The sequence below is a fragment of the Moschus berezovskii genome, chromosome 1 (genome assembly GCF_049115385.1).
Source record: "Moschus berezovskii isolate FMDL1 chromosome 1, NW_MosBer_1.0, whole genome shotgun sequence".
Lineage (NCBI taxonomy): Eukaryota > Metazoa > Chordata > Mammalia > Artiodactyla > Moschidae > Moschus > Moschus berezovskii.
In genome coordinates, this window is record NC_142460.1 from 74410924 (window position 1) to 74432270 (window position 21347).

The 21347-nt window shown below is 35.9% G+C and overlaps 1 protein-coding gene across 8 annotated transcripts in view; it reads left to right on the forward strand.

Moving 5' to 3' along the window:
* The window catches only part of DZIP3 (DAZ interacting zinc finger protein 3), a 127194-nt gene that overhangs the window by 70446 nt on the left and 35401 nt on the right, over positions 1–21347 (forward strand). For 5 of the 8 annotated variants that reach the window (XM_055420344.2, XM_055420053.2, XM_055420431.2 and 2 more), the window contains 6 exons: positions 1752–1828; positions 3467–4084; positions 5921–5953; positions 7205–7371; positions 8195–8239; positions 19058–19083. In XM_055420344.2, coding sequence (XP_055276319.2) covers positions 1752–1828; positions 3467–4084; positions 5921–5953; positions 7205–7371; positions 8195–8239; positions 19058–19083 — 966 coding nt within the window. The remainder of the gene's footprint in view (positions 1–1751; positions 1829–3466; positions 4085–5920; positions 5954–7204; positions 7372–8194; positions 8240–19057; positions 19084–21347) is intronic. The other 3 variants (XM_055420510.2, XM_055420583.2, XM_088836821.1) reach the window with 3 other exon arrangements.

A 21347-nucleotide genomic window follows, 5' to 3' on the forward strand; every position in this document is an offset into this window, starting at 1 on the left:
GTTATATTTATTATATTTATTTTTGTTATATTAAGTGACTGCTCTGAAACCTATGATACACATTTTTAAATTATTTTATTGCAGTATAGTTGATATACAATGTTGTGATGATACACATTTTTAACCTATAAAAATCTATTTTAAAATAATGCATTATATATAGTGTATGAGCATTACAGTAATATAGTCTGATATCTTCCCATTTTTGTGCATCATATATTTTACTTCTACATATATCCTGAATTCCATAATATACTTTTGCTTATAAGTATAGTTTATTTTTTTCTGTTTTGAACTTTATATACATTTAAACACTCATTTTTATGCTTTTAAATAGACATTGAAATTTTTTCCTATTATGGTTTTTCATTTCATTGGTCTATTTCATTTATAGCTATGGGGCTTCCCTCATAGCTCAGTCAGTAAAGAGTCTGCCTGCAGTGCTGGAGACCTGGGTTTAGTTCCTGGGTTGGGAAGATCCCGTGGAGAGGGAAATGGCAAGCCGTTCCAGTATTCTTGCCTGGAGATTCCTGTGGACACATTTATAGCTATACTACTTTAGTTGTTCTATCATTGATAGATAAATGGGTTATTTCCAGTTTTAGACTATAACAACAGTTCTATGATGAACATTCTTATATATGTCTCCAGGTGTATGTGTGCAAAAAATTCTCCAGAGTGTATTTCTAGGAGTATAATTGCTCGGCCATCTATTCATATCTTCAACTTTACTGGATTTTGCTGAACTCTTTCCCATAGTGGTGTTATCAATTTACACTCTTGCTGGCAATGTAGAATTCCTTTTACTCAGTGTCTTTGCTGTTACTATACATTGTTAGAGTTTAAAATGTTTTCGGTGTAGCAGATGATTGGCAGTGTTATGCTGGTGCTGGAGGTAAAATCAGTAACAACCACCACCAACATCTCTGTCCTTTAAGCTAAGTGTGCGTTCTAGTGTTGCTTTTTTTCTTTTTTTTGGTATTGTTTTCTGTGGGAGAGTTCTTTTCGAAGTCAAGTGCCAAGTTTTTTCATCTGTTTCATGGCAGCATTTACCTAGTCTATTTAATAAATCTTGCTACTTTTCTCTCATTTTTTCCTAGTTATTTGTATTGACACTATGCCAGTTTCTTTCTTTGTGTCTCTTTTAATCACTAGTTATTAAAAGGGGGACTTCCCCAATGGCTTAATGGTAGAGAATCTGCCAGTGATGCATGAGATACAGGAGACACAAGTTCGATCCCTAGTTGGGGAAGATCCCATCAAGGAGGAAATGGCAACCCATTCCAATATTCCTGCCTGAAAAATCTCATGGACAGAGCAGCCTGGTGGGCTACAGTCCAAAGGGTCAGACACGACTGAGCGACTGAGCATGCATGCAGTAATTAAATGAGTTGTTTTAGAATAGTTATTGGTAAGAAGATTCTGTGGTTGAAGAGGATGTGGGAGGAGTTCCAGGTTTGCTGACTTTTTACAATGCAAAGACTTCCATTATTTTGCTACCATACAGTCTTCTTGCAAACAAGCTAGTCATGTGATTCTTTTTGTATGAAATCTAAAAATTCTACTTGCCTCTGAATTCCAATGAAAATGGCCTTGTAGGGTTGTTATTGTTGGTGTTTTTATTTGTTCATTCAATTTTCTCCTTTGTTTTTAAATTATTTCCAGGAGTAGAAGAAGAAAGTGCTCACTGACTTAGCCATGCTGATATAAAAAATGTTCACTGACTTTTTAAACTTTTTTTCGAATTGCAGCTATAAAAATTTAATGTCTCTGAAAATAACTGACACTGATATAAGACCGAAGATCAGTTTAAAATTTGGTACAAAAGGTATATTTTACTTTCATATGTCTGCTATTAAAAACTGTGTTAAAATTTTGACTTTCTGTGTAAAGTATCATGCTATTAACAACCATATGTTTATTTGTGTTTGTCATTCATGGGCTTGGGTTTATACTAACATGCATCACTTGGTCTGGGCTGGAATTCACTGACAGAAATATCAGGTGTATGAGTATCACATTACCTTGCCTCTACAGAGAGGTAATGCATAACTGTGGCTATACAGATTGAGCTTCATCAGATCTTCCTTACCAACCTCTCCTCCTTTGCTGCGTTCCCTGTTAAAAGGGTGAAATGGAAAGAATGAACATTTTGGGCTCAAAGTCCAAATGGTGCCACCTCTTCAGGAATGTGCTAGCAAATGCCAGCCACTCAGCATTTGGAGACCTTAAGGTCTCCTGGCCCCAGAGAAGTATAGTCTGGTAGCGTTCCTTCTTATTTGGGGATGTCCCTGATTCTAGACAGCTGCTTATTTGGCAGCCCAGAGAAAGCTCCTTGAGTCATTTGCTTTGTAACTTTGCTTGCCTCCACAGTTTATGTCAAGTATATCAAGCAAGAATATATTACTTTAAAAATCTTTTGAAACACAATACTCATTAAGGATAAAACAATAAAACTTCATTTTATGATAAATACTTATTATTTTAAAAATATACTGTCATATGCCAAATTCTTATTACTTTCTAATTCATCTCAGTCTGCTTTCATCATTTGGAGGTGCTGCTAAACCAGGAAAAATACCAAATAGTTCAGTCTCATGCCTTATTCCATTTCATTGATGAAACACCTACTTAGTCATTAGTTTATTTTTTGGGAAGATAAGAGTAAGAGGTTCATTAGATTGGTGTGTCTCAAACTTTAATATATGTTTGAATTATCTGTGATTTTGTTAAATTATAGGTGCTGTAGGTGCCAATTCACTAACTCTGGGGTAAGACCTGAGATTCTATATTTCTAGCTGGCTCCCATGTGGAAGTTCCTGTTGCTGGTCAATGGACTATACTTTGAGGAGCAAGGCATTAAATCACTTTACGTTTCTTAATATAGTTCCGCATTTTCTAATAAGGTAGCCACTAGCCATATGTGGCTATTTAAATTTAAACTCGTTAAAATTAGATAAAGTTTCAAATTCAGTTCCTGTGTCAGACAAGCAGCATTTCCACTCTCAGTGGATAGTGGACAGCAGAAATTTAAAATATTTTCATCACAGAAAGTTTTATTGGACAATGCTGATTAAGGTAAAACGTAATTGCCTAAATAAAGTTTAATTAAACACTAGCAGTTACCATTCTTGACAATCTTCAAAACATTCAAAGGCCTAATACTTATGCCATTTGGTGGCCACAGATCATTTATTTGAATAAAACACTGAATGGTTGAAAGGCTTCTATGGTGATGAGTTTTTGTGATTTCTTTTGCTTGGAACATACTGTTCTTGTTTTGACTTTGACAGCTAGACAGATAGCAGCATGTTTATTGAGCACTGGCTGTGGCAAAGCTCTGTACTATATACTTATTCTTTTGGAATAGTGCCTGTCCTATATGAACTTAGGATGTAATACCTGAAACCACATAGAAAAAGAGTATTAATGTGGAATCTTTTGACTTTTCAAAATTCATTTTCAGATGAAATGCCTATCTTCAAACTTGATTATAATTATTTCTATCATCTGCTTCATATAATTATTGTTTCTGGTACTGACATTGTTCGGCAAATATTTGATAAGGCTCTACCACCCCCTCTTTTGAGAAAAGAGCTTCTTATACACAAGAATGTACTGGAACCCTACTACAACCATCTTTGGACCAATCACCCTTTGGGTGGAGCATGGCATCTGCTTTATCCCCCAAACAAGGAGCTACCACAGTCCAAACAGTTTGACTTATACCTCCTATTAGCTCTCATAAAACATTTGAATGTGTTCCCTGCACCCAAAAAAGGCTGGAATATGGAACCACCACCTTCTGATCTCTCTAAGTCTGCAGACATCTTGAGGCTGTGCAAATACAGGGATATCCTCCTTAGTGAGATTTTGATGAATGGTCTCACTGAGTCACAATTCAATTCAATTTGGAAAAAAGTTTCAGATATTCTTCTGCGCCTTGGGATGAAGAAAGAAGATATTGACAAAGTGAAGGAGAACCCCATTGAGAATATCTCCCTTGATTACCATCAACTGTCTATCTACCTAGGCATACCAGTACCAGAAATCATCCAGAGGATGTTATCCTGCTATCAACAAGGTACAAAAGAGTTATTTACCTAAGCTAGTAAACCTTCACTGAGTGTCTGCTATGTGTCAGACACACTGCTAAGGCCAGGAGATTCAGTGAGCTCACATTCTTGAGAGAATAGACTCATCAAGACATTAATAGTAATTACAGTGCTAGAGATGTTTTCAAAATACCATGGGAAATTATAGTCTAAAAGAATCCAAAAAGGCTTTCTGGAGAATATAATATCTTAGGAATTCTTAAATGTAAAAGTTAGCGAAGTGAAGAAGATGGAGAAGGATGTTTCAGAAGGAAACAAGGACAAAGGTATAGAAACATAGAAATATGATTCAAGGAACAAAAAGTTTGGCAATACTGAGTTTAACGTAGGGGAGAGTTCATAGAATAAATTCAAGAGGATTTCTCTTGCCACGCAGAGGAGTTTGTGTTTTCATAAAGGAATTGTTGAAGATTTTTAAGTAGAGGAGTTTTATCACTTCTACAAAATTAAGGATGCCTAAAACTGTGAAGTACAGGTACTGCGTGTTTCAAGAATGCTCTTTTAAATACCATGAGTGCATGTTTCACCTTTCCATCAGAACTGTGACTTTTAGTTTAGAAGTTTAGCTTTCCATTGATCATAGGTAATTTTAAAAATCAGATAACATTTATGCAAGGTGTCTAAAGTCAACAGTGGCCATGCTCAGACATTGTCTGTTATGGGAAAGACTTCAGACCACCTTTCCACATTCCAGGATAGCGTCTCAGCTGTCACAGAAGGTGAAGGTATGTCAGCATCACTGAAACCCTCACTGTGCTATTCTGGCTGAATTTTCCTGGTCCCAAGTTATTAGTCATACTACCTGGTGAGCACCTGATGATTACACTGATGCTCTTTAAACATACAACTTTCCAAGTCTAGTAATTGTTGACCTGGTCCAGATTTCCTTCAGAGATAATTGCTAGACCACATCCCAGTCCTTTAGCTAAGGCTCTGGGATACCATTGTGTTTTCCTTCTTAACCTTTAAGAACTGTCCTTGAACATGAAAGAAGAGAATGCTGAGTTTGATGATACAAGAACCCTTGACTTGTAAATTAACTTATAGATTAGAGGGTTTTCTTTTTTGCATTTACTCTGTTAAGATTTTAAATAACAAAAACTCATGAGAAGAAAGGTAATATTGGGAAAGAGCCTTGAGCAATAAATTCACGGCATTTCAGTTCTCAGTCTGGAAGTCTGAAGAGCTTACTGGTCAAGTCTCTTTAATAGAGGCTTTCCTGGAATCTTCCCTAGTAGTTACTACAGTTGTAGTTTTCATTTGTGTATCTGATTAATATCCATTGTCCCCACTAACTCTCTATGAAGGTTATCTTTTTTCTTCACCTTTCAAACTCTAGAACCTAATACAGCCTCATATATCATAGGTGCTTAATAAATATTAATGGGTAAGGAGAGGGACTGCTTATCAGGAATTTGCTTAAAAAGAGGCTCAAGCTTACAATGGAGATTTGCTTCATAATTACCTATTATTGCTTCATGACCTTAGACTGTCAATTGTAAGAATTTGCTTCTTGGTTTAAAGTACTGGTGTTCTAGACATTATTATGAGCTATTTTTTTTTAACTTTTCTTTCTCTAATCATGGATTAGATAAGCTTTATGTTATAACACAAGATTTATGTTTTAATCTAAAAATTGTACCTTGTTTAAACTGGATTCATGAGTGAAGTTGGTTATTTTTAGTTATAATATTTATTGGTGCAATATAAAAAAACTTTATTTTCTGGTTTTTCTTATTCTCAGTCTGATATTTGTTGGTTGCATTTGCAATTATACATCTAAAATTTTTCTTTATATATCATAGGAATTGCGCTACAGTCAATAACAGGCAGTCAATGTAAGTATGTTTAAAAACCAAATGCCTAAGTGACCTTTCAACCCTGTGTATCTAAGGGGCACCTGTAGATTTTTACTTGATCAAATAAACTGTATGATAAACTGTGTTTACTATAAGCTTGGAAAATTATATGATCAAATCACTACTGATCAGCTGAATCTAGTATGAGCCTTTTTACTCTGCCTTCATCTTAGTACATGTGCCCTGGGGTTTACCGTAACAGAGTATTTTAATATTTTAACTTTTGACACAAAGGACACTTCAACAGGCAAAAATGCCTACTTGCTTTCTCTACCTGATCACATATGCTACTCGTTAGCTTATGTAGCTTTTATTTGGTTAACTACCCATTGTTAAGCTATATACTTTTTGCCAAGTAATGAGTTGCTAATTATTTGATTTTCATTTCTGTGCTGTTGGTTTTTTAAAATGTAATTCAAATTCTGCAACAGAATTATTCTTAAGAAAGGAACACCATGGCTTTTGTTTGAACCAATTGTGACCAGTCAAACGAAGTCTGCAGGTTTAGAGATTGAATCTCTGGAGCACAATCAAGGAGCATGGTGTCAAAGAAGAAGTTACATAATAGGGGGTTGATGTAGGCTGCAGTCCGTGGGGTCGCTAAGGGTCGGACACGACTGAGCGACTTCACTTTCACTTTTCACTTTCACACATTGGAGAAAGAAATGGCAACCCACTCCAGTGTTCTTGCCTGGAGAATCCCAGGGACGGGGGACCCTGGTGGGCTTCTGTCTATGGGGTCACACAGAGTCGGACACGACTGAAGTGACGCAGCAGCAGCAGCCCTTTAAAAACCTTTGGTTATGAAAAAGAAGGAATAAAGGGAAAAAAATAAGTTGAACTTTTCCTTCTTTTCTTTATGTTTCAGATTTATGCCCTACAATAATACTAGTTGCAGTGTTAACAGGGTCAGTGTCAGGATACTCATAAGCTTATATTTAGGGTTGACTCAAGTTCTAGATTATCTAATATCTCTAGTCTGCTTAAGATAAAAGTAAAATATCTTATCATTGTGTTCATACTGATTGGTTTCATGCTAGTATATGTACCTATTATTATTTGGTCACTGATAAATGGACATTTTATTTTCATTTAGTACTTGAACAGAGTAAGGTGTCTTCTATTTTTATTTCTGGGATGGTGTTATGGGGGGAGTAAATATATTTAAAATAGTGATAAAGCTAAAATTATGTGCATCCAGATTTTGAGTGTTCTGGTTTTAATATTTAGGTATTGAAGTAGAAGAGTTACAAAATGAAGAAGAACTAAGTCCACCTCTTATGGAGTACAATATAAATGTGAAATCAATCGCTGAAATACATTTAGCAGAAATGAATAAAGATGGGGCGTCGATACTCGGTGAATCTTCAACAGAATCTATTAAAGATCTCCAGGAAGTATAAGCTCTCATTAATATTTGAATTAGAAGAACTTAATCAAAGCTTTTAGTTTGTTACATGTGCTGTTCTTAAAGCATCCCAGATAGTCTTACTTTATATTATCATACTGTTTATACAGAACTTGAATTGGAATGGTTCTTTTCCCAGTACTTTCTTCTACAATCTTCCCTGCCTTAATCATGTATTTTTGACAGCATTTATTGAACACTTATTATGTGCCAGGCACTGTGCTAGATTTCTGAACATGTTTCTTCATCCTCAGTGGTGGAGTGAATGTGGAAGGTTAGCAGAATGTAGAAGAAAGCATACTAGGGAATAGAAGGAGAGAGAAAGGAAGAGAAAACAGGGATTTTCAACACTATTTACACAGAGGTAGAATTAAAATCATCCAGGATGTATTTCTTTACAGATAAGTGGTAGCAGTTAATATGTGGTCACTAAATTCTTTTTAAGCTTAGTTTTTCATCTTATGGACCTGAGTATGTTGATTTTTTTAAGGTGCCTTCTTTCTTTGTTAGTCATACATGCACACACACACACACACCTTTGTTAGTCATACATGCACATGTGCAAGTGAAGACCTCTGAGTTGAGTAGCCTAGTCATTGATGTTATATATTGTTCCTTTATACATGAGTGATTTCTTGAGCAGAAAACTGAGACTGAAATTAAAATGAAACTAATGTTCCATATAATCTAGAGGAAACTATGATCTATTTTAGAAGATAAAATTCCGAATGGTTAGAGGAAATATATTTTGCAAAATAATCCATTGTACAGTTTGAATTGCATATTAAATAGATGTATTTCTTACCTATCAGGTTAAGAGTAAACCAAAGAAAAAGAAAAAGACCAAGAATAAAAAGGTAAGAGGCATTATAATGGAGGAATGTCTGATTATGAACAGTTAGGTTTAATACATGGTTTTACTGTTGTTGTTTAGTTGCTAAGTTGTGCCCGACTCTTTTGCTGACCCCATGGACTGTAGCCTGCCAGGCTCCTCTGTCCATGGGATTTCCCAGGCAATAATACTTGAGTGGGTTGCCATTTCCTTCTCTGGGGGATCTTCCCAACCCAGGGATCAAACTCACATCTCCTACATTGGCAGGCAGATTCTTTACCACTGACTCACCGGGGAAGCCTGGTTTTACTGTTAATAGTTAGAACTTAAAATTAGTCCAAGTAGACAGGTAGCACAAATGACTTATACATGTTCATAGCTTATTGAATATATGATCATAGAGAAGTCTATATATGTTAGATTCTGAAAATGATTTAAATTTACAATATGCCCTACTTTACTTCCCTAAATCATAATATATACATTTAAATATATAAATAAAGAAACTGAATTAATCACTTTGAAATTTCATTAATTTCTGCATACCACTCTCATTTTAAAAATACCAACTTTGTTTTAAAAACAGCTTCTTTTCATATTTCTACAGATAAGTTCAGAAACAGTTTTCAAAGCCTAAGAAATCTTGATTTCTCCTTTGTATCTAAGACTCTGCCAACAATGCAAATAATGTACTAAAATGGTACAATCCCAAGAAGCTTTTTTTATGCCTCTTCCTGTTGTTTGAGAGTTGTAAAATGAGCAAGTTACAGTCTATAGCAGTTTTAGCAAGAAGTCTCTTAATTGCTTGAAAAATGACAAAAGAAAGTCAAGAGTATTTTTTTATTGGCTTAATTTTTTTAATCAAGACTGTATTAATAATTTTAGAGCAGTTTTTTGGTTCAGAGCAAAATTGAGAGAAAGTTACAGAGATCTCCCATGTACTTTCTGACTCCAAACATGCATGTAGCCTCTTCACAATCAACATTCCCCTGCATAGTGTAGGTGTAGGTTACAACTGATGGGCCTGCATCCATATATCATAATTACCCAGAGTCCATACTTTACATTTTGGTTCACTCTTGTACATTTCAGTGGATTTGGACTCAAGATGATTTTTTTTATTATTTCTGGCTTGAAACATATATTTAAAATCTAGATTAAATTATAAACTGAGTGAAAGTATCTGCCCAACTGCAAATTCGTCTTACTATACATGAATTTACATTGTGTATATACACAAACTTTAGTCATAAGTAAAATTTTACACAACAAAGGTAAATTTACAAAATACTTACTAAAGTCAAGAACATGATAAAGATTTTTATTCTAATCTGATCAGTAAAATATCAGTATCATTTTCATATTTATCGAAAGTTATCTTAAACTTTAAATTTTTAAAATTAAATTGTGTTTTTAAAACACATGAGTATAAATATATTTTCCTTGCTTTTAGACAGTTCTTATTTAATAAAACACAGCCTTGTAAATTGGTTTAGCTGATGTTTTTTATTTTATTAGCCAAAACATTGGTAAGTCCCAGGTCTAATACAGTGTAAGACTGATCAAATATATCTACAGCTATTAGACCACTGATCCAAACTCCAAGAGTTACAGTGTATATCTTCCTTACTTCCAAAGGATTAAAATATGATAATACTCAGATTGTCAATTTTAGCTAAATGGAAAGCCCCGCTCCTGTGTCAAATTGAAATTAAACAGGGAATAAACACAAGCAGAAATAATGTAATCACTACTTCAAAATTTGTACACTGGTAATATAAATTCTGAAAGAGATGGGAATACCAGACCACCTGACCTGCCTCTTGAGAAACCTGTATGCAGGTCAGGAAGCAACAGTTAGAACTGGAACTGGAACAAACTGGTTCCAAATAGAAAAAGGAGTATGTCAAGGTTGTATATTGTCACCCTGCTAATTTAACTTCTATGCAGAGTACATCATGAGGAACGCTGGGCTGGAAGAAGCACAAGCTGGAATCAAGATTGCTGGGAGAAATATCAATAACCTCAGATATGCAGATGACACCACCCTTATGGCAGAAAGTGAAGAGGAACTCAAAAGCCTCTTGATGAAAGTGAAAGAGGAGAGTGAAAAGGTTGGCTTGAAGCTCAACATTCAGAAAACAAAGATCATGGCATCTGGTCCCATCACTTCATGGGAAATAGATGGGGAAACAGTGGAAACAGTGTCAGACTTTATTTTTTGGGCTCCAGAATCACTGTGGATGCTGATTGCAGCCATAAAATTAAAAGACGCTTACTCCTTGGAAGGAAAGTTATGACCAACCTTGATAGTATATTAAAAAGCAGAGACATTACTTTGCCAACAAAGGTCCATCTAGTCAAGGCTATGGTTTTTCCCATGGTCATGTATGGATGTGAGAGTTGGACTGTGAAGAAGGCTGATCGCCGAAGTATTGATGCTTTTGAACTGTGGTGCTGGAGAAGACTCTTGAGAGTCCCTTGGACTGCAAGGAGATCCAACCAGTCCTTTCTAAAGGAGATCGATCCTGGGTGTTCATTGGAAGGACTGATGCCAAAGCTGAAACTCCAATACTTTGGCCACCTCATGCGACGAGTTGACTCACTGGAAAAGACTCTGATGCTGGGAAGGATTGGGGGCAGGAGGAGAAGGGGACAACAGAGAATGAGATGGCTGGATGGCATCACCGACTCGATGGACATGAGTTTGAGTGAACTCCGGGAGTTGGTGATGGACAGGGAGGCCTGGCGTGCTGTGATTCATGGGGTCGCAGACACGACTGAGTGACTGAACTGAACTGAACTGAATATTAAACATTTCTTATAAAGTCAGCAACTATTTAGGGATTTTAAAAAAAAACATTCTTAGTTTATTTCCAGTTTATTTTATTAAACAATTGAGATACTTTGAAAATAAAATAAGTTTATCAAGAAAAAATTTGGACACTAGAAGAGAGACCTTATATCCTTTATCTAAATTTTGAAGTATAAGCCTAAAAAAATGCTGAAAATTTTTCATATGACAATTTGATATACAGTAGTCCTATTATACTCAATTACTGTTATAGTAGGAAGGAATTGTCTAGTGTAATACAAGCAACCAGTTATAAAAAGCTGAGTCCATCAAATTCTCTAATCACGTGTTCTCAAGATGAAAAATTCTAGCATGTAGAAGTTTGTGTGATACAGAGTGGCTACAGAATCCTTGTGCATGAAATTATGTCTTCTGTTAATAACAATATTTGAGGTCCTGAAAAGACCTATCAGGGATTCTCTGGATGAAGATAACAAAAAGTATAATTTATGTAGCAAATAGAGGGGATAATAAGATAACTTCTAACTAGTATGTATAGTAGTAAATTGTAAATAACTCTCGAGAGTTAATGAGTTATTTCTTTCTTTCTTCCCAATTTTATTCCCTACTCAGAGGAACTGAAGTTAGAAAAGGAAGGTAAAACAGATGGCAAAAGAATAGAAGCATTGAGGGAGAAAATATGGCAGGAAATAAGCTCTTCAAAGTGTATGTCCTCTCTGAAGGGAAGTTGCTGAGATGCATGTAAGACAGGCTGATACATAAAGTTGGCATGAAGTTATCCTGGAAAGAGCTTAAAAGGAATTTTAGAAATACAGATATCTCCTGCTTTCTGAAGTTCACTTTATACCACTTTGTTTTTCTGAAAGACCTGCATTATCTGTTTATGTTAACCAAAAGAAATCTGAAGAGGATTTTTGCTTATACAAAAGAAGTTAACAAGCTTACTTCGTTTCATTGCATTTTGCTTTATTGTACTTTGCAGACACTGAATTTTTCACAAACTGAAGGTTTGTGGCCGCTCTGCAGCAAACAGAGCTAGTGGCACCATTTTCCCAATGGCGTTTACTCACTTTTCTTCTGTGTTGCATTTTGGGAATTCTCACAATATTTCAAACTTTTAAATTATTATTATTTTGTTATTGTGATCTGTTATCTTTTTTTAGGTATAGTTGATTTACAGTATTATATTATTTTGAGGTACACAACATAGTGTTTCAAAATTTTTGTTAGTTCTACTCCATTCCATTCAAAGTTATTATAAAATATTGGCTATATTCCCTGTGCTATATAATATATCCTTGTATTTTATTTTATACACAGTAGTTTGTATATCTTAACCCTCTCTTCCTATGGTGTCCCTCCCCACTTCCCTATCCCTATTGGTAAAACTAGTTTGTCCACTATATATTTGCATCTGTTTCTGTTTTGTTATATTTATTCATTTGTTTTACTTTTTATATTCCATATATAAGTGATAACATATAGTATTTGTCTTTCTCTGACTTTTTTCAGTAATCCTAATACTCTCTAGATACATCCATGTTGTCACAAATGTAAAATTTCATTCTTTTTTCTGGCTGAGTAGTATTCCATTGTGTATATAAACCATAGCTTCTTTATCCATTCATCTGTTGATGGACATTTAGGTTGCTTTCATATCTTGACTATCATAAATAATGCTTCTCTGAACATTGGGGTGTATGTATAGTTTCAAATTAGCATTTTCATTTTCTTTTCCTGTATGCTCAGGAGTGGAGTTGCTGTATCATGTGGTTGTACTGTTGGTTTCCTGAGGAACCTCTGTACTGTTTTCCATAGTGGCTACACCAACTTCCATCCCCACCAGTGGTGTACAGTGTTCTTTTTCTCCACATCTTTGCTGACATATATTTGTGGTCTTCTTGATCATAGCCATTTGCTACATGTGGGGTGATCTCATTATGGTTTTGATTTGCATTTCTTTGATGATTAGCAGTGTTGAGCATCTTTTCATGTGCCTTTTGGCCTCCTGTATATCTTTTGAAAAATGTCTATTCAGGTCTTCTGCCCATTGTTTAGTCAGGTTGGTTGGTTGGTTGTTTGTTTATATTGAATTGTATGAACTGTTTGTTTTGGATATTAGCCCCTTTTTAGTCATATTGTTTGAAAATATTTTCTCCCATTCAGGAAGTTATCTTCTCATTTTTATCAGTGGTTTCTTTTGCTCTACAAAAGTTTTTAAATTTAATTAGGTCCCATTTGTTTACTTTTGCTTTTCTTTCCTGTACTTTAGGAGACAGATCCAAAAATTTAATGTTGCACTTTATGTCAAAAAGTGTTCTGCCTAAATGTTCCTCTAGGGGTTTTATAGTTTCTGGTCCTACATTTAGGTCTTTAACCCATTTTTAGTTTATTTTTACATGTAATATGAGACACATGTAATATAATTTCAGCCTTTTACATGTAGCTGTTCAGTTTTCTCCTGCATCACGTATTGAAGAGACTGTCTTTTCCCCATTGCGTATTCTTGTCTGTCTCCTTTGTCATAGATTAATTGACCATAGTGTGTGAGTTTATTCCTGAGTGACTCTTGGCTCTGTTCCTTTGATCCATGTGTCTATTTTTGTGCCGGTACCATATTCTTTTGATTACTGTAGCTTTGTAGTACAGGTTGGAATCAGGGAGCATGATACCTCTAGCTCTCTTTTTCTCTCTCAGGATTGCTTTGATTATTTAAGGTCTTTGAAGTTCCATACAAAGTTTGTAATTATTTGTTTTAGTTCTATGAAAAATACTTTTGGTATTTTGATACGGATTTCATTGAATCTGTAGATTGCTTTGGGTAGTGTGGCTGTTTTAACAATATTAATTCTTACAATCAGCAAATTTGGTATATCTGCCCCTCACTTTAAGTTAGCCAGTTTCTTTCATTAGCATTACAGTTTTTCAACTACAGGGCTTTTACCTCCTTGTATTTATTCCTAGGTATTTTATTCTTTTTGATGCAGTGGTAAATGGGATTGTTTTCTTAATTTCTCTCTGATATTTCCTTGTTAGTGTAAAGAAATGTAACAGATTTCTGTATATTAATTTTGTATCCTGTGACTTTACTGAATTCATTGATGAGCTCTAGCAGTTTTTTAGTGGCATTTTAGGGTTTTCTATGTATAGTATCATGTCACCTGCAAACAGTAACAGTTTTACTTCTTCCCTTCCAATTTGGATTCTTTTTATTTCTTTTTCTTATCTATGGCTAGGACTTCGAGTATTGTGTTGAATAAAGTGGATATCCTTGTCTTGTTCCTGATCTTAGAGGAAATGCTTTCAGCTTTTCACTATTGACTATGATGATAACTGTAGACTTTTTATATATAGCCTTTATTATGTTGAGGTATGTTCTCTCTGTACCCACTTTCAGTTCAGTTCAGTCGCTCAGTCGTGTCTGACTCTTTGCAATCCCATGGACTGCAGTACGCCAGGCCTGCCTGTCCATCACCAACTCCCAGAGTCTACCCAAACCCATGTCCATAAAGTCGGTGATGCCATACAATCATCTCATCCTCTGTCGTTCCCTTCTCCTCCTGCCCTCAATCTTTCCCAGCATCAGGGTCTTTTCAAATGAGTCAGCTCTTCATATCAGGTGGCCAAAGAATGGGGAAGACTAGAGATCTCTTCCAGAAAATTACAGATACCAAGGGAACATTTCATGCAAAGATGGGCTCAATAAAGGACAGAAATGGTACCCACTTTGTGGAGAAACTTTATCATAAACAGATGCTGAATTTTGTCAAAAGGTTTCTCTGCATCTATTGAGATGACCATATGATTTTTCTTCTTCAGTCATTGTGGTGTATTATATTGAATAATTTGTAAATATTGAACCATCTTTGTATCCCTGGGATAAATCCCACTTGAAGCAATCAGTGAGCTTTGATGTTAATATTGCAGTTGTTTTGGGCTGGTACAAATCATGCCCATATAAGATGGTGACCTTAAAAGATAAATATGTGTATTCTGACTTCTCTACCAACCAGGGCTACCCTGGTGGCTCAACTGGTAAAGAATCCACCTGCAATGTGGTAAACCTGGGATTGATCCCTGGGTTGGGAAGATACCCTGGAGAAGGGAAGAGCTACCCACTCCAGTATTCTGGCCTGGAGAATTGCATGAACTGTACAGTCCATGGGGTCACAAAGAGTCGGACATGACTGAGTGACTTTCACTCACCAACCAGCTATTCCCTCATTTCTGTCCCTCTCCTTGGGTTTTCCTGTTCCCTGAGATGCAACCGTTGTTGAAATAGAGCAGTTAATAACCTTGCAATAGCCACTAAGTGTTCTAATGAAAGGAAGAGTTGCAGGTCTCTCACTGCAAATCAAAAGCTAGAAATTATTAAGCTTAGTGAGGAAGTTATATTGAAAACTGTGATAGGCCGAAATCTAGGCCTCTTGTGCCAAACACTTAGCCAAGTTGTAAATGCAAGGGAAAAGTATTTGAAATAAATTAGAAGTGCTACCTCAGTGAACACAGGAATGATAAGAAAGTGAAATAGCCTTATTGCTGACATAGAAAAAATTTTAGTGTTCTGGATAAAATATTAAATCAGCCACAGCATTCCCTTAAATTGAAGCCTAATCGAGAGGAAGGCACTTCAGTTCTGTAAAAGCTGAGAGAGGTGAGGAAACTGCAGAATAAAAGTTTGGAGCCAGCAGAGGTTGGTTCAAGGAAAGAAGCCATCTCTATAACTTCAGATTATAAGATGAAGCAGCAAGTGCTGACGTGGGAGCTGCAGAAAGTTATCCAGAAGACCTTGCTAATATAACTAATGTAGGTGACTATACTAAACAACAGATTTTCAGTGTAGTCAAAACAGCCTTCTGTTGGAAGAAGATGCCATCTAGGGCTTTCATAGCTAGAGAAGAAAAGTAATACCTGTCCTCAAAACTCCAAGACACAGGCTGACTCTCTTGTTGGGGGCTAATGTAGCTCGTAATTTTAAGTAGAAGCCAGTGCTCATTTACCATTTTGAAAATCCTAGCAAAAAGAGTTATCCTAAATCAACCCTGTCCTCTAGAAATGGAACAACATATTCCTGGATGACAACACATCTCTTTACAACATGGTTTACTAAATATTTTAAGCCTACTCCAGAGACCTACTGCTTAGAAGGAAAGATTTCTTTCAAAATATTACTGCTCATTGACAGTACATCTGGTCACCCAGGAGCTCTGATGGAAATCTACAATGATATTACTATTGTTTTCATGCCTGCTAACACAACATCCATTCTGCAGCCTGTGGATGAAGGAGTCATTTCAACTTTCAAGTCTTATTGTTTAGGAAATACATTTTGAGAGGCTTCATTTGCTATAAGTAGTGATTCCTTTGATGAATTTGGGAAAAAATTGAAAACTTATGGAAGGATTCACCTTTCTAGATGCCATTAAAAATATTAATAATTCACGGAAAGAGGTAAAAATATCAACACTAACAGGAGTTTGGAAGAAGCTGATTCCAGCCCTTATATGACACGGATAGATTTAAGACTTCAGTAGACGAAGTAATTGCAGATGTGGTGAAAATAGCTAGAGAACTAAAAATAGAAGTGGAGCTTGAAGATGTGACTGAATTGCTGCAATCTCATGATAAAACTTTAATGGGTGAAGAGTTGCTTCTTACAGATGAGCAAAGAAAGTAGTTTCTTGAGACGAAATCCACTCCTGGTGGACAGTTCCGTAAACACTGTTGAAATGACAGCAAAGGATTAGAAGATGACATAAACTTAACTGCAGGGTTTGAGAGGACTGACTCCAGTTTTGAAAGAAGATCTACCGTGGGTGAAATGCTATCAAAACAGCATTGCAGGCTACAGAGAAATCATTTGTGAAAGAAAGAGTCGATCAACATGACAAACTTTGTTGTCTTATTTTAAGAAATTAGCACAGCCATTGCCAGTTTTGGCAACCATCACCCTGATTAGTCAGCAGCCGTCAACATCAAGGCAAGACCATCTACCAGAGAAAAGATTGAAGTTTGCTGAAAACTTAGATGATGATTAGCATTTTTAACAATAAAGTATTTTAAAATTAAGTTATACACATTCTTTTTTTAAGACATAATGTTATTATCATACACTTACTTGCCTGCAGTATAGTATGAACATAATTTTTATATGTACCAGGAAATCCAAAAATTTGTGTGACTTGCTTTATTACATTATTCACCTTATTGAGTTTGTCTGGAATCAAACCTTCATTACACTTAAGGTATGCCTGCAATTATTTCTTCAGTTTGTATCGTCCCTTTTGGAGAAGGAAATAGCAACCCACTCCAGTGTTCTTGCCTGGAGAATCCCATGGACAGAGGGGCCTGGTGGGTTGCGGTCTATAGGGTTGCAAAGAGTTGGACATGACTAAGCAACTAACACATGCCATTTCAGCTTTGGAAAGGTTTCATAAGAATGATGTACTTTTGGGTAGCTGGGGAACTTATTATACTAGATGTATTCATTATGAACCACCAAAGCTCTTTTCAATTTAGTTATTCAGGTACACTCAAGGCAGGAGTTGATAATTCTAAATTGTAGAATCAGATTGGCACTGGACATTGATCAGACAATGAAATGCAAAAATCCTCTTAGTATGCAGACATTAAAGCAAAACAAATTAGTAAGTTTATCATAGAATCTGTGGGGAAAGAGACCACAATTTTTTTGTAAACAAGAGATGATAGTAGAAATTAATACTGTAATTTACATGACAGTAATTGATACTCTTAGTGGAAGGGTGATATATAAGAGTAATTAATATGTTGTGTCATTGTTATTACCTTTATTTAATAGGTTGCCTTTATAGCTTTGTTTTAATGAAAATAAAATTTAGGGCTATTTAACTTTTCCTCCCAATTGTGATCTCCCTAGCATTTTTTTACCTGTAAGATTCTTAGTATATCAGTTTGCTTTCTCTTTACATGTAGATTTTTCAAGAACACTTATAATTAGTGTCAGATTTCATAAATAAGAATTACATATACCCTGTCCTAAGATATAGCAATAGGTACAAACTCAGCCTCAACACTCATTTCCATTATCTGAATCAGTGATTTGTGTGTGTGTGTGTGTGTTTCATGACTCAGTAGTTAGATAACAAAATGGATTTGATAGTCCACAGCTATAATTTTAGAAAAGGAAAAGAATTAGTATGAATAAAAAAATTCTAGAGTTCCTCATGCATTGTCTTAATTTAGGCTGCCATAGCAAACTACCATAGATTGGATGGCTTAAAGACGATTTTTGTTTTTCACAGTTCTGGAGGCTGAGAAATTCCAGATCAAAGTGCTAGCCAATTCAGTGTCTGGTGAAGGCCCTCTTCTTAATATGCAGACAGCTACCTTTTTGTTATATTATCACATGTTGAAGAAAGAGAGTGAGTGAGCATGCATAAACAAGCAAGCTAGCTCTCTGATCTCTTCTTTTAATGGCACTGATCCTGTCATGAAGGCTCCACATCATCTAAACCTAATTACCTCCCAATGGCCATACCTCCAATTACCATCACATTGAAGGTTAGGGTTTTAATGTAAGAATTTTGGAGTCACACAAGCATGTAGTCCATAATACACATAATATGAGTAAGGTTTGTTTCATGGAACTTATATTTCAGTTTTATGCTTGTGTATAAAAATAGCTATGTAAGTGCATTTAAGTCATAATGTAAAATATATTTATTTTGGTTGTGGTCAGAAAGCTTGGTGGTGGTGGTGGTGGTGTAGTCACTAAGTTGTGTCCAACCCTTTGACCCCATGGACTCTAGCCTGCTGGGCTCCTCTATCCATGAGATTACCCAGGCAAGAATACTAGCGTGGGAGTGCCACGCCCTTCTTCAGGGGATCTTCCCAACCCATGGATCAAACCCACATCTCCTGCATTGCAGGTAGATTCTTTACCTTTGAGCCGCCAAGGATCCCCCCAAAACTTGAGAAATGTCTAAATTCACTGTATTGTACCAACATAGTTAATACATAATACTAATTCTTGATGTTATTTTTCAGAATAAGGAATCAAAAGAAGACCAACTGTAAGTATTTAATTTTAAAATTTTTCTTAGTACTTTCAAGTGTGCTTTACCAGTATGACACAACCTTGCTTTGGTACATATTCTCAGAATATGGTAATATTCTTAAGAGAAGAAAAGACAGTTTTTTTTAATCTTAATAAGTTGTTGGGTTTTTTATTGAAAATGACAGAAAGTTAAATTATCACTTGTTTTGGGAGAATAGAATCTCTTACCATTTTTCTGTGTGGCTACTCAAGAGTCATCCAATGCTAACTGCTTTATTCAAGGACTAAATTTGTTTCCAACATAAAATCTTTTAAAGTACAATCTAGATTATAGTTAGCCAATGTAGACAAAATAAAACTTAACCTTAAAGACAGATTATCTTTTGTCCCAGTAACCCCTTTTACAAAAAAGAGTTTCATGTGGTTTGGTTTGTTTAATTAACCTAAGATGTTTTATTTTTTTATAATCCCAGTTATTAACAGTGAATTTTGAACCTTTACTGAACACCTTTTAATGTCTGAAGATAATTGTGAGCTATATTCTCCAGCAATATGATTAATGACAGTGTAGTAGAGGAAGGAAGTAGGGCAGGCATTCCATGAAGAGATCAGTTAAAAGTTTTGTTAACTGAAAACTAGTAGCTATAGAGAATTCTCTGTAAGGACATACTTATCTTTAAAATGGTAACAAGAACATACTTTGTTAGCTTTAAAGCATCTTGTAGTAGATACCTTCTCGTTGATAATGGACATGATCCACTTGGTACATTAATAGTTCATCATCCAAGATGGGTTTTCACTTTCTCTGTCAACAAGTTGAGCCACTAAACTGATAGTGTGTGTCTGTGTCTTTTCAAGGTTATGTCTGTTGTTCAATCACTAAGTCTTGTCTGACTCTTTGTGACCCTGTGGACTGTAGCACACCGTAGCACACCAGGCTTCTCTGTCTTTCACTATCTCCCAGAGTTTGCTCAAATTCATGTCCATTGAGTCAGTGAGGGTATCTCACCATCTCCTCTTCTGCTGCCCTTTTCTCCTTTTGCCTTTAGTCTTTCCCAGCGTCTGGGCCTTTGCGAATGAGTTGGCTCTTCACATCAGGTGGCCCAAGTATTGGAGCTTCCACTACAGCATCAGTCCTTCCAAAGAACGTTCAGGGCTGATTTTCTTTAGGATTGACTGATTTGATCTTCTTGAAGTCCATGGGACCATCAAGAGTCTTCCCCAGCACTGCAGTTTGAAAACATCAATTCTTTGGCACTCAGCCTTCTATGGTCCAAGTCTCATATCCTTCTGTGACTACTGGAAAAACCATAGCTTTAACTATACAGACCTTTGTTGGCAAATTCATGTCTCTGCTTTCTAATATGCTGTCTAGGTTTGTCATAGCTTTCCTTCCAAGGGGCGAACATCTTTTAATTTAATGCCTGCAGTCACTGGACCATCTGCAGTGATTTTGAACCCTGAGAAAATAAAGTCTGTCACTGCTTTCACTTTCCCCACTTCTATTTGCCATGAAGTGATGTAACCAGATGCAATGATCTTAGTTTTTTGAATGTTGAGTTTTAAGCCAACTTTTTCATTCTTCTCTTTCACCCTCATCAAGAGGCTCTTTAGTTCCTCTCGCTTTCTGCCATTAGAGTGGTATCATCTGCATATCTGAGGTCGTTGGTATTTCTCCTGGCAATCTTGATTCCAGGTAATCATTCATCCAGCCTGGCATTTCACCTGACATACTCTGCACATAAGTTAAATAAGCAGGGTGACAATATACAGCCTTGACGTACTCCTTTCCAAATTTTGAATCAGTCAGTTGTTCCAAGTCCAGTTCTAACTGTTAATTCTTGGCATACAGGTTTCTCAGGAGACAGGAAAGGTGGTCTGATATTCCCATCTCTTTAAGATTTTTCCATGGTTGTTATGATCCATACAATTAAAGACGTTAGCGTAGTGAATGAAACAGAAGTAAATGTTTTTCAACTCCCTTGCTTTCTTCCATGATCCAATAATCTGGTCCCTCTGCCTCTTTGAAATCCAGCTTGTGCATCTGGGAGTTCCTGGTTCACATACTGCTGAAGCTTGAAGGATTTTGAGCATAACCTTGCTAGTGTGTGAAATCAGCACAATTGTACAGTAGTTTGAACATTCTTTGGCATTACCTTTCTTTGGGATTGGAATGAAGGCTTAACGTTTTCCAGTTCTCTGGCCACTACTAAGTTTTCCAAATTTGCTAACATATCGAGTGTAATATTTTAACAGCATCATCTTTCAGGATTTTAAATA